We start from the raw sequence: 12,013 nt of genomic DNA on the forward strand, positions 1-12,013 counted from the left end.
ACTACAGAATGGTATGTGTCTGTGTTTGACTACAGAATGGCATGTGTCTGTGTTTGACTATAGATGGAATGTGTCTGTGTTTGACTACAAAATGGAATGTGTCTGTGTTTGACTACAGAATGGCATGTGTCTGTTTGACTATAGATGGAATGTGTCTGTGTTTGACTTCAAAGTGGTATGTGTCTGTGTATAACTATAGATGGAATGTGCTGTGTTTGACTACAAAATGGAATGTGTCTGTGTTTGACTACAGAATGGCATGTGTCTGTGTTTGACTATAGATAGAATGTGCTGTGTTTGACTACAGAATGGAATGTGTCTGTGTTTGACTACAGGATGGTATGTGTCTGTTTGACTACAGAATGGTATGTATCTGTTTGACTTCAAAGTGGTATGTGTCTGTTTGATTACAAAGTGGCATGTGTCTGTGTTTGACTACAGGATGGCATGTGTCTTTTTGACTACAGAATCTTATGTATCTCTTTGACTACAGAATGGAATGTGTCTTATGTTTCACAACAGGATGTGTCTGTGTTTTACTACAGAATGGTATGTATCTGTTTGACTACAAATCGTATGTGTCGGTGTTTCAGCAAATTGCAGAGCTGAAGAAAGAGAACTTCAGTCTGAAGCTGCGAATCTACTTCTTGGAGGAACGGATGCAGCAGAAGTTTGGGGATGGGGAGGATGTCTTCAAAACAGTAAGTAGAATGTTGAACATTGACATGTCCTGGTGCAGACAGTAAGTAGAACACTGACATGTCCTGGTGCAGATAGTAAGTAGAACACTGACATGTCCTGGTGCAGACAGTAAGTAGAACACTGACATGTCCTGGTGCAGATAGTAAGTAGAACACTGACATGTCCTGGTGCAGACAGTAAGTAGAACACTGACATGTCCTGGTGCAGACAGTAAGTAGAACACTGACATGTCCTGGTGCAGACAGTAAGTAGAACACTGACATGTCCTGGTGCAGACAGTAAGTAGAACACTGACATGTCCTGGTGCAGATAGTAAGTAGAACACTGACATGTCTTGGTGCAGACAGTAAGTAGAACACTGACATGTCCTGGTGCAGACAGTAAGTAGAACACTGACATGTCTTGGTGCAGATAGTAAGTAGAACACTGACATGTCCTGGTGCAGATAGTAAGTAGAACACTGACATGTCCTGGTGCAGATAGTAAGTAGAACACTGACATGTCCTGGTGCAGATAGTAAGTAGAACACTGACATGTCTTGGTGCAGATAGTAAGTAGAACACTGACATGTCTTGGTGCAGACAGTAAGTAGAACACTGACATGTCTTGTGAAGACAGTAAATAGAACACTGACATGTCTTGGTGCAGACAGTAAATAGAACACTGACATGTCTTGGTGCAGACAGTAAGTAGAACACTGACATGTCCTGGTGCAGATAGTAAGTAGAACACTGACATGTCCTGGTGCAGATAGTAAGTAGAACACTGACATGTCTTGGTGCAGATAGTAAGTAGAACACTGACATGTCTTGGTGCAGACAGTAAGTAGAACACTGACATGTCTTGGTGCAGACAGTAAGTAGAACACTGACATGTCCTGGTGCAGATAGTAAGTAGAACACTGACATGTCTTGGTGCAGACAGTAAGTAGAACACTGACATGTCTTGGTGCAGACAGTAAGTAGAACACTGACATGTCTTGTGAAGACAGTAAATAGAACACTGACATGCCTTGTGAAGACAGTAAGTAGAACACTGACATGCCTTGTGAAGACAGTAAATAGAACACTGACATGCCTTGTGAAGACAGTAAGTAGAACACTGACATGTCTTGTGAAGACAGTAAATAGAACACTGACATGCCTTGTGAAGACAGTAAGTAGAACACTGACATGCCTTGTGAAGACAGTAAATAGAACACTGACATGCCTTGTGAAGACAGTAAGTAGAACACTGACATGCCTTGTGAAGACAGTAAGTAGAACACTGACATGTCTTGTGAAGACAGTAAATAGAACACTGACATGCCTTGTGAAGACAGTAAGTAGAACACTGACATGCCTTGTGAAGACAGTAAATAGAACACTGACATGCCTTGTGAAGACAGTAAGTAGAACACTGACATGCCTTGTGAAGACAGTAAATAGAACACTGACATGCCTTGTGAAGACAGTAAGTAGAACACTGACATGCCTTGTGAAGACAGTAAGTAGAACACTGACATGTCTTGTGAAGACAGTAAATAGAACACTGACATGCCTTGTGAAGACAGTAAGTAGAACACTGACATGCCTTGTGAAGACAGTAAGTAGAACACTGACATGCCTTGTGAAGACAGTAAATAGAACACTGACATGCCTTGTGAAGACAGTAAGTAGAACACTGACATGTCTTGTGAAGACAGTAAATAGAACACTGACATGCCTTGTGAAGACAGTAAGTAGAACACTGACATGCCTTGTGAAGACAGTAAATAGAACACTGACATGCCTTGTGAAGACAGTAAGTAGAACACTGACATGCCTTGTGAAGACAGTAAGTAGAACACTGACATGTCTTGTGAAGACAGTAAATAGAACACTGACATGCCTTGTGAAGACAGTAAGTAGAACACTGACATGCCTTGTGAAGACAGTAAATAGAACACTGACATGCCTTGTGAAGACAGTAAGTAGAACACTGACATGCCTTGTGAAGACAGTAAATAGAACACTGACATGCCTTGTGAAGACAGTAAGTAGAACACTGACATGCCTTGTGAAGACAGTAAGTAGAACACTGACATGTCTTGTGAAGACAGTAAATAGAACACTGACATGCCTTGTGAAGACAGTAAGTAGAACACTGACATGCCTTGTGAAGACAGTAAATAGAACACTGACATGCCTTGTGAAGACAGTAAGTAGAACACTGACATGCCTTGTGAAGACAGTAAATAGAACACTGACATGCCTTGTGAAGACAGTAAGTAGAACACTGACATGCCTTGTGAAGACAGTAAGTAGAACACTGACATGTCTTGTGAAGACAGTAAATAGAACACTGACATGCCTTGTGAAGACAGTAAGTAGAACACTGACATGCCTTGTGAAGACAGTAAATAGAACACTGACATGCCTTGTGAAGACAGTAAGTAGAACACTGACATGCCTTGTGAAGACAGTAAGTAGAACACTGACATGTCTTGTGAAGACAGTAAATAGAACACTGACATGCCTTGTGAAGACAGTAAGTAGAACACTGACATGCCTTGTGAAGACAGTAAATAGAACACTGACATGCCTTGTGAAGACAGTAAGTAGAACACTGACATGCCTTGTGAAGACAGTAAGTAGAACACTGACATGTCTTGGTGCAGACAGTAAGTAGAACACTGACATGTCTTGGTGCAGACAGTAAGTAGAACACTGACATGTCTTGGTGCAGACAGTAAGTAGAACACTGACATGTCTTGGTGCAGACAGTAAGTAGAACACTGACATGTCCTGGTGCAGATAGTAAGTAGAACACTGACATGTCTTGGTGCAGACAGTAAGTAGAACACTGACATGTCTTGGTGCAGACAGTAAGTAGAACACTGACATGTCTTGTGAAGACAGTAAATAGAACACTGACATGCCTTGTGAAGACAGTAAGTAGAACACTGACATGCCTTGTGAAGACAGTAAATAGAACACTGACATGCCTTGTGAAGACAGTAAGTAGAACACTGACATGTCTTGTGAAGACAGTAAATAGAACACTGACATGCCTTGTGAAGACAGTAAGTAGAACACTGACATGCCTTGTGAAGACAGTAAATAGAACACTGACATGCCTTGTGAAGACAGTAAGTAGAACACTGACATGCCTTGTGAAGACAGTAAGTAGAACACTGACATGTCTTGTGAAGACAGTAAATAGAACACTGACATGCCTTGTGAAGACAGTAAGTAGAACACTGACATGCCTTGTGAAGACAGTAAATAGAACACTGACATGCCTTGTGAAGACAGTAAGTAGAACACTGACATGCCTTGTGAAGACAGTAAGTAGAACACTGACATGCCTTGTGAAGACAGTAAATAGAACACTGACATGTCTTGTGAAGACAGTAAGTAGAACACTGACATGCCTTGTGAAGACAGTAAGTAGAACACTGACATGCCTTGTGAAGACAGTAAGTAGAACACTGACATGCCTTGTGAAGACAGTAAGTAGAACACTGACATGCCTTGTGAAGACAGTAAATAGAACACTGACATGTCTTGTGAAGACAGTAAATAGAACACTGACATGTCTTGTGAAGACAGTAAATAGAACACTGACATGTCCTGGTGCAGATAGTAAGTAGAACACTGACATGCCTTGTGAAGACAGTAAATAGAACACTGACATGCCTTGTGAAGACAGTAAATAGAACACTGACATGTCTTGTGAAGACAGTAAATAGAACACTGACATGTCTTGTGAAGACAGTAAGTAGAACACTGACATGTCTTGGTGCAGACAGTAAGTAGAACACTGACATGTCTTGTGAAGACAGTAAATAGAACACTGACATGTCTTGTGAAGACAGTAAGTAGAACACTGACATGTCTTGGTGCAGACAGTAAGTAGAACACTGACATGTCTTGTGAAGACAGTAAATAGAACACTGACATGTCTTGTGAAGACAGTAAGTAGAACACTGACATGTCTTGGTGCAGACAGTAAGTAGAACACTGACATGTCTTGTGAAGACAGTAAGTAGAACACTGACATGTCATAACTTGCAGGGCACCCGTCACCCCGGAATCTGGCATGATTATGTTGCTACAGTGAAACCTGCCACTGCTGACGCTGGTACCCTCATTCTGAGCTATTGTGTTAGGATATTAAAGAATGCAGCTATCTAACCATGGTTTGCTTGTCTGGGCACTGTAACATTATTTCCATTTCCCTCCAACAACCACTGTGAGAATGTCAACATGACACTGAAGTATTCAGATGCGTTGTTCTCCCAGTCTTGTAAGTTTAGTCATCAGTTGGTGGAAATATTGAATTCTTTGTACATGAATTTCTTGTTTCCTTGTTGCTTACTGGTCGGGGATGAAATGAGAGAGGTAACGTATCGTGGATGTTGTCCGTCAGATATGTGAAATGAAGCAACGAAATGGACCGGGTGGTCAGGCTCGCTGACTTGATTGATGCATGTCATCGTATCCCAATCCCAATCACAGGATTGTCTGGTCCAGACTTGATTATTTACAGGCTGCTGTCATATAGTCATAACAAACAAACCTGAGCTATGGACATGGAACTATTATTTTGTTCTGAATGTTTTGTCATTTGTACAATTATTTTTTAGCTTTTAGTCCTCTCAGATTCACAGTAGTTGTTGAATGCCATGTCTGTTTTACAACTCACCAGGCTAGAGATAGTGTTCCACACCTTTTAATGGTCTATAACTTCAAACAAACATTGAACATTGTACATTGATTAGTTTTCCGTGGAGTTACAACATGTGAAGATACAGGGAAGAATAGGTCTACAGCAACCCATGCTTGACGTAAAAGGCGACTATGCTTGTCATAAGAGGCGTCTATCGGAATCGGGTTGTCAGGCTCGCTGACTTGGTTGATGCATGTCATCTAATCTGCGTAGATCAATGCTTATGATGTCAGTCACTGGATTGTCTGGTCCAGACCTGATTATTTACAGACCACCGTCTTATAGCTGGAATATTGCTGACTTAAACAACAAACAAACAAACAAACAAACCATGGAGTTACACAGTGAAGGTCCATACTATGTGTATGCTTAGTGCTGTGTATATCTGTTGAACTGTTTCAATGTGTTGTGCTGTGTTGTGTAGATGTTGTACTGTTTAAATGTGTTGTACTTTGTCATGTGTATGTATGGGTTTCTTTGTACAGTGTGGGTGTACAGTCGAACCACGCTTTTCCGGAAACTTGTTATTTTTCAAATATTATCCAGATAAAAGAATCCCTTGTCAACTGACTAGGCTTACTTCCTCTACCCAAATTCTAAAGAGGCACAAAAGTTTGTTTGTTTCAAAGTGTCAACAGCGATAATCTGATTGTGCACATGGTTGCTGTAAATAACTGTGAGTTTGTGCTGATCTGTTCACAGGATTTCGCTGAAGTCAATGTAAACAACTTTCAATGAAATTTTGAATAAAATGGATTACAAACAGTCCTGATTACAGTTCGGATTTACAATGGACACTTGTTATAACAAGATTGTGTAATAACAGGATTATTTTAACTCTGTGATCACATGATTCCTGATTCTTTGATGTTGGCTGCCAGGTGATGATTTGCGAAACAAACATCGTAAAGTGGTCGCTGTCCAGGAAGTGGGACACAATAGTGTGTATTTGGCACTGTTGGTAATTGAAGGTCCCTTTCTGGATAGACTGCCTTCGTGGTAGAGCGTCCACCCAGAAATCGTCTGCGTCTTAACAAAAGACGTTAAAAAATTATACTTGTTGTTACCCTGCCTTGCACGCCTCATTAAGGGGCTGAAACAAGGACTAGTCAGGATACGGAAACCAAAGTTTCTGATAAATGAACCATTTTATTTGTTTCATGTAAATTTCGTCGGTACCGTATATGACCGCGGATAAGCCGACCTCGTAGATAAGCCGAGGTGCTAACTTGACCATTGAAATACGAGAGAAAATGATATGACCCGCAGATAAGACGTACCAGGATATGAAAGGCAAAAAAACACTGCGAAGTCGGACTGCAAGACATCTGCCGGTACTCGCAGATATTAAAAAATATAAGATGAAAAACGTTGTAATTATATTGAAAAAGTCATTATTATTTCTAATAAAGATTTAACAAACCAGTCATCCACTTTCCTAATGTGGGAAGCTGTTTCTCTTGTTTTTTTTTAATTTCATAATGATCGTTATATGTTGCCATCAACAACGAAGCGCCATTTTGTGAATCGGTGTATATAGAATTATGAACCCGTGAAAAAATATATCAGCTAGAGCGAAGACTCGCAGTTTGAATTCAGCATCGTAAGCATGGCGTTTTCGTTTCAAACTCGTGATGAGATTGTCAGTCAGTAAAAATATACCAACTTTTGGACCCCCTTTACACCACTATTGTATGTTAATCCAATTGAATTAAATAAACTATCATACTATGAACACATTGAATGACCATCACTTACTCACAGGCTTCTGCAGTTTATTAACTAATCTCTCGAAAACAAAGGAATTAAGCCCCTACTCCCAACACGATCGCTAAGCACCCACAACTTGATAATGTTTGTGTAAACAACATGACAATACCAATCGGCCCGTTATTATCAGTGCTCATTTCCTTGTGTACCGGGTTGCTTTTTAAACAACAGGAAGCAATCACAGTGGTCACCGTTTGTGACGCCACAGGAAACAGCTGATCACATGTTTTTGCAAATGGCGAACGGAATAACTCGCCGATACAGTTGTTTATTTGCCTCTTACAATAAAGGTAGACATTTGTTCACTATCAATTTATGAACTTTGCAAAACGTACGTAATAGCTATTGGCGATTTCATCTGGGGATTATATATTATAGCTGTGAATTACATATATTGTTACATGTAAAGATTTAAGAGTTTATGAAGAACGATAAACTTTGAACATTCAATTGAAAACTTATTATCGGAAGTAGTAACATGCATAACATTTTTTTAATAATGACGACATTGGTGTATAATAATAACTTTATTGATAATTTATAACAATAATGGTTATAGTCGTGGCAACTTCCAAACTTTTGGGAAGTTGTAATCTATCGGACCGTCATTCAGGCGATGTTTCTGACAGATCACGATCTGAAAAATACTGTCATGAAAGTGTATCCCGTGGATAAGCCGACCCCTTTCTGCAGAATCTTTTTTCTAGTCCTCAAAATTCGGCTTATACGCGGTCATATACGGTATGTGATGTTTCCGGATAAGCGTGGTTCCACTGTTTTGGTTAAATTGTTGTATGTGGGTGTATGTTATCATGTTATACTGTGTCGCTGCAGAACATCGAGCTGAAGGTCCAGGTGGAGAGTCTAAAGAAGGAGCTGATGGACAAACAGGAGCTGCTGAAGAAGGCCAGGTGGGTGTGGAAAACTGTCGGGGGGGGGAGGGACAGGTGGATGGGGAGAACTATTGGGGGAGGGACAGGTGGATGGGGAGAACTGTCGGGGGGGGCCAGGTGGGTGGAGAGAACTGTCGGAGGGAGGGACAGGTGGGTTGGAAGAACTGTCGGGGGAGGGACAGATGGATGTGGAAAACTGTTGGAGGGAGGGACAGGTGGGTGTGGAAAACTGTTGGAGGGAGGGACAGGTGGGTGTGGAAAACTGTTGGAGGGAGGGACAGGTGGGTGGGGAGAACTGTCGGAGGGAGGGACAGGTGGGTGTGGAAAACTGTTGGAGGGAGGGACAGGTGGGTGGGGAGAACTGTTGGAGGGAGGGACAGGTGGATGGGGAGAACTGTTGGAGGGAGGGACAGGTGGGTGGGGAGAACTGTCGGGGGAGGGACAGATGGGTGGGGAGAACTGTCGGAGGGAGGGACAGGTTGATGGGGAGAACTGTCGAAGGGAGGGACAGGTTGATGGGGAGAACTGTCGGAGGGAGGGACAGGTTGATGGGGAGAACTGTCGGAGGGCGGGACAGGTTGATGGGGAGAACTGTTGGAGGGAGGGACAGGTTCATGGGGAGAACTGTCGGAGGGAGGGACAGATGGATGGGGAGAACTGTCGGAGGGAGGGACAGGTGGGTGGGGAGAACTGTCGGAGGGAGGGACAGATGGATGGGGAGAACTGTCGGAGGGAGGGACAGGTGGATGGGGAGAACTGTCGAGGGAGGGACAGGTGGGTGGGGAGAACTGTCGGGGGAGGGACAGGTGGGTGGGGAGAACTGTTGGAGGGAGGGACAGGTGGGTGGGGAGAACTGTTGGAGGGAGGGACATGGGTGGGGATAACTGTCGGAGGGAGGGACAGGTGGGTGGGGAGAACTGTCGGAGGGAGGGACAGGTGGGTGGGGAGAACTGTCAGAGGGAGGGACAGGTGGGTGGGGAGATTTGTCGGAGGGATGGGCAGGGTGGTGATGGTGGCAGGTAGATGAGTCAGGTGGTGGGCGGGGAGATGGGGAAGAGATGCAACTGTGATGCATTGCCAAGACACAAAGTCAGCGATCTAACTCACTCAGCCATTGAGGCTTCCCAGATATGGAAGTCTAGATCATGGGAGCCTTACTTAGGGAGTGTGCGTTTATATGGAAGTCAACCCCAACATGTACTTTACTTTGAAAGTGTTATCCCAGATATAACATTTGTTGTCATACCAGTTTGTGTCCTCTCTGTGCAGCACGGCCATGGAGAGTCTCACCAGCAACCATGAGACAGAGCTGAATCACATCCGCAGTCAGATGCAGCAGGACAGGAATAGGGTAGGTCACTCACACAAGCACCTGCTGCAGCACAGCATTGTACAAACCCACCATCACCGGGGTCTAACATGCAGAGTTGCCTCCCTTTGATCCTCTGCTCATGAGGTTGAATCAGTGACAATGATCCTTCATCTGCCAGGACTATGTCCGTCCCTGTCCAGCCTGCTTAGATCATGCTGTGTCAGTTTTTGTGATTTTCATTGTGACTTTAATCACAATTTTTGGGGGGAATTTCTATTGGGGAAGTAAGCCAAGAGATGGTATCACTAACAGTTTGCAAAAGAGGATCCTGTTTTGTTGTTGTGTAGTTTGATTTCTTTCAGACAAAGTATTTTAATTTATTGGCTCACCTGACAAAGACAAGTAAGCTTATCTCATGACTTGTTTGCCTGGCGTCAGTCGTCTGTCGTAAAAATCTTATCCTAAAAAATTACTGGACCCATGAAGAAGAAACTTGTTCCCGGCATTTGGTATAATTTTAGTCAGTTGTGCGGCTAAACAAATACGTTCCATTGTTCAGAACTTAATCTTAAATCTTAAACTTGGTTTTTGACCATGCTCCTAAATTCATTTAAGTGCATTTATTTGCACTGTGAAAACATAGGACCAATTTTTTCAAGATGTAATAATAAGATTTTCAATATGGCCAGCACAGCAGCCATATTGAAAATCCTGTTTGGTTTCATTTTTGAACAAAATGTGGTATTTGTGTATTTAATGGTGAGACTTAACACATACGTTCCATTTTTGGCAATAAAGTGTAATTTTATTGCTTAGTTGACATTACTGTTGGTGATGTTGTAGGAGTCAATGCCGCTGATTGGGGAGTTGCGAGAGACGCAGCAGAAGATGGGGATGATGGAGCATGAGCTGGAGCTGCGCATGGAGGCCCTCAACACGGCGCACGAGGCCGCCCACAAACACTCCATGGAAATACAGGTCAGTGAGGCCGCCCACAAATACTCCCTAGAAATACAGGTCAGTGAGGCCGCCCACAAACACTCCCATGAAATACAGGCCAGTAAGGCCGCCCACAAACACTCCCTAGAAATACAGGTCAGTGAGGCCGCCCACAAACACTCCCATGAAATACAGGCCAGTAAGGCCGCCCACAAATACTCCCTAGAAATACAGGTCAGTGAGGCCGCCCACAAACACTCCCATGAAATACAGGCCAGTAAGGCCGCCCACAAATACTCCCTAGAAATACAGGTCAGTGAGGCCGCCCACAAACACTCCCATGAAATACAGGTCAGTGAGGCCGCCCACAAACACTCCCTGGAAATACAGGTCCGTGAGGCCGCCCAAAAACACTTCCTGGAAATACAGGCCAGTAAGGCCGCCCACAAACACTCCCTGGAAACATAGGCCAGTGAGGCCGCCCACAAACACTCCTTGGAAATACAGGTCAGTGAGGCCGCCCACAAACACTCCCTGGAAATACAGGTCAGTGAGGCTGCCCACAAACACTCCCTGGAAACACAGGTCAGTGAGGCCTCCCACAAACACTCCCTGGAAATACAGGCCAGTAAGGCCACCCACAAACACTCCCTGGAAATACAGGTCCGTGAGGCCGCCCACAAACACTCCCTGGAAACATAGGCCAGTGAGGCCGCCCACAAACACTCCCTGGAAATACAGGTCAGTGAGGCCGCCCACAAACACTCCCTGGAAATACAGGTCAGTGAGGCCGCCCACAAACACTCCCTGGAAATACAGGTCAGTGAGGCCGCCCACAAACACTCCCTGGAAACACAGGCCAGTGAGGCCTCCCACAAACACTACCTGGAAATACAGGCCAGTGAGGCCGCCCACAAACACTCCCTGGAAATACAGGTCAGTGAGGCCGCCCACAAACACTCCCTGGAAATACAGGCCAGTGAGGCCGCCCACAAACACTCCCTGGAAATACAGGTCAGTGAGGCCGCCCACAAACACTCCCTGGAAATACAGGTCAGTGAGGCCGCCCACAAACACTCCCTGGAAATACAGGTCAGTGAGGCCGCCCACAAACACTCCCTGGAAATACAGGCCAGTGAGGCCGCCCACAAACACTCCCTGGAAATACAGGTCAGTGAGGCCGCCCATAAACACTCCCTGGAAATACAGGCCAGTGAGGCCGCCCACAAACACTCCCTGGAAATACAGGCCAGTGAGGCCGCCCACAAACACTCCCTGGAAATACAGGTCAGTGAGGCCGCCCACAAACACTCCCTGGAAATACAGGTCAGTGAGGCCGCCCACAAACACTCCCTGTAAATACAGGTCAGTGAGGCCGCCCACAAACACTCCCTGTAAATACAGGTCAGTGAGGCCGCCCACAAACACTCCCTGGAAATACAGGCCAGTGAGGCCGCCCACAAACACTCCCTGGAAATACAGGTCAGTGAGGCTGCCCACAAACGCTCCCTGGAAATACAGGTCAGTGAGGCCGCCCACAAACTGTAATGCAACAGGTCATTGAGGCCGCCCACAAACTGTAATGCAACAGGTCATTGAGGCCGCCTACAAACTGTAAGACAACAGGTCAGTGAGGCCGCTCACAAACTGTAAGACAACAGGTCAGTGAGGCCGCCCACAATCTGTAAGACAACAGGTCAGTGAG

At 44.5% G+C, this 12,013-nt stretch overlaps 1 protein-coding gene across 7 annotated transcripts in view; it reads left to right on the forward strand.

Moving 5' to 3' along the window:
• LOC124145574 (interaptin-like) overlaps positions 1 to 12,013 on the forward strand; it is a 126,452-nt gene that overhangs the window by 46,820 nt on the left and 67,619 nt on the right. For 6 of the 7 annotated variants that reach the window (XM_048389252.1, XM_048389253.1, XM_048389257.1 and 3 more), the window contains exons 4-7: positions 594 to 701; positions 7,999 to 8,075; positions 9,327 to 9,408; positions 10,213 to 10,347. In XM_048389252.1, the coding sequence (XP_048245209.1) occupies positions 594 to 701; positions 7,999 to 8,075; positions 9,327 to 9,408; positions 10,213 to 10,347 (402 nt within the window). Of the gene's footprint in view, positions 1 to 593; positions 702 to 7,998; positions 8,076 to 9,326; positions 9,409 to 10,212; positions 10,348 to 11,395; positions 11,401 to 12,013 lie in introns of those variants that run through there. The other variant, XM_048389260.1, reaches the window with a different exon arrangement.

The sequence above is a fragment of the Haliotis rufescens genome, unplaced genomic scaffold (genome assembly GCF_023055435.1).
Source record: "Haliotis rufescens isolate VD_foot unplaced genomic scaffold, xgHalRufe1.0.p SCAF_8, whole genome shotgun sequence".
NCBI classification, from domain to species: domain Eukaryota; kingdom Metazoa; phylum Mollusca; class Gastropoda; order Lepetellida; family Haliotidae; genus Haliotis; species Haliotis rufescens.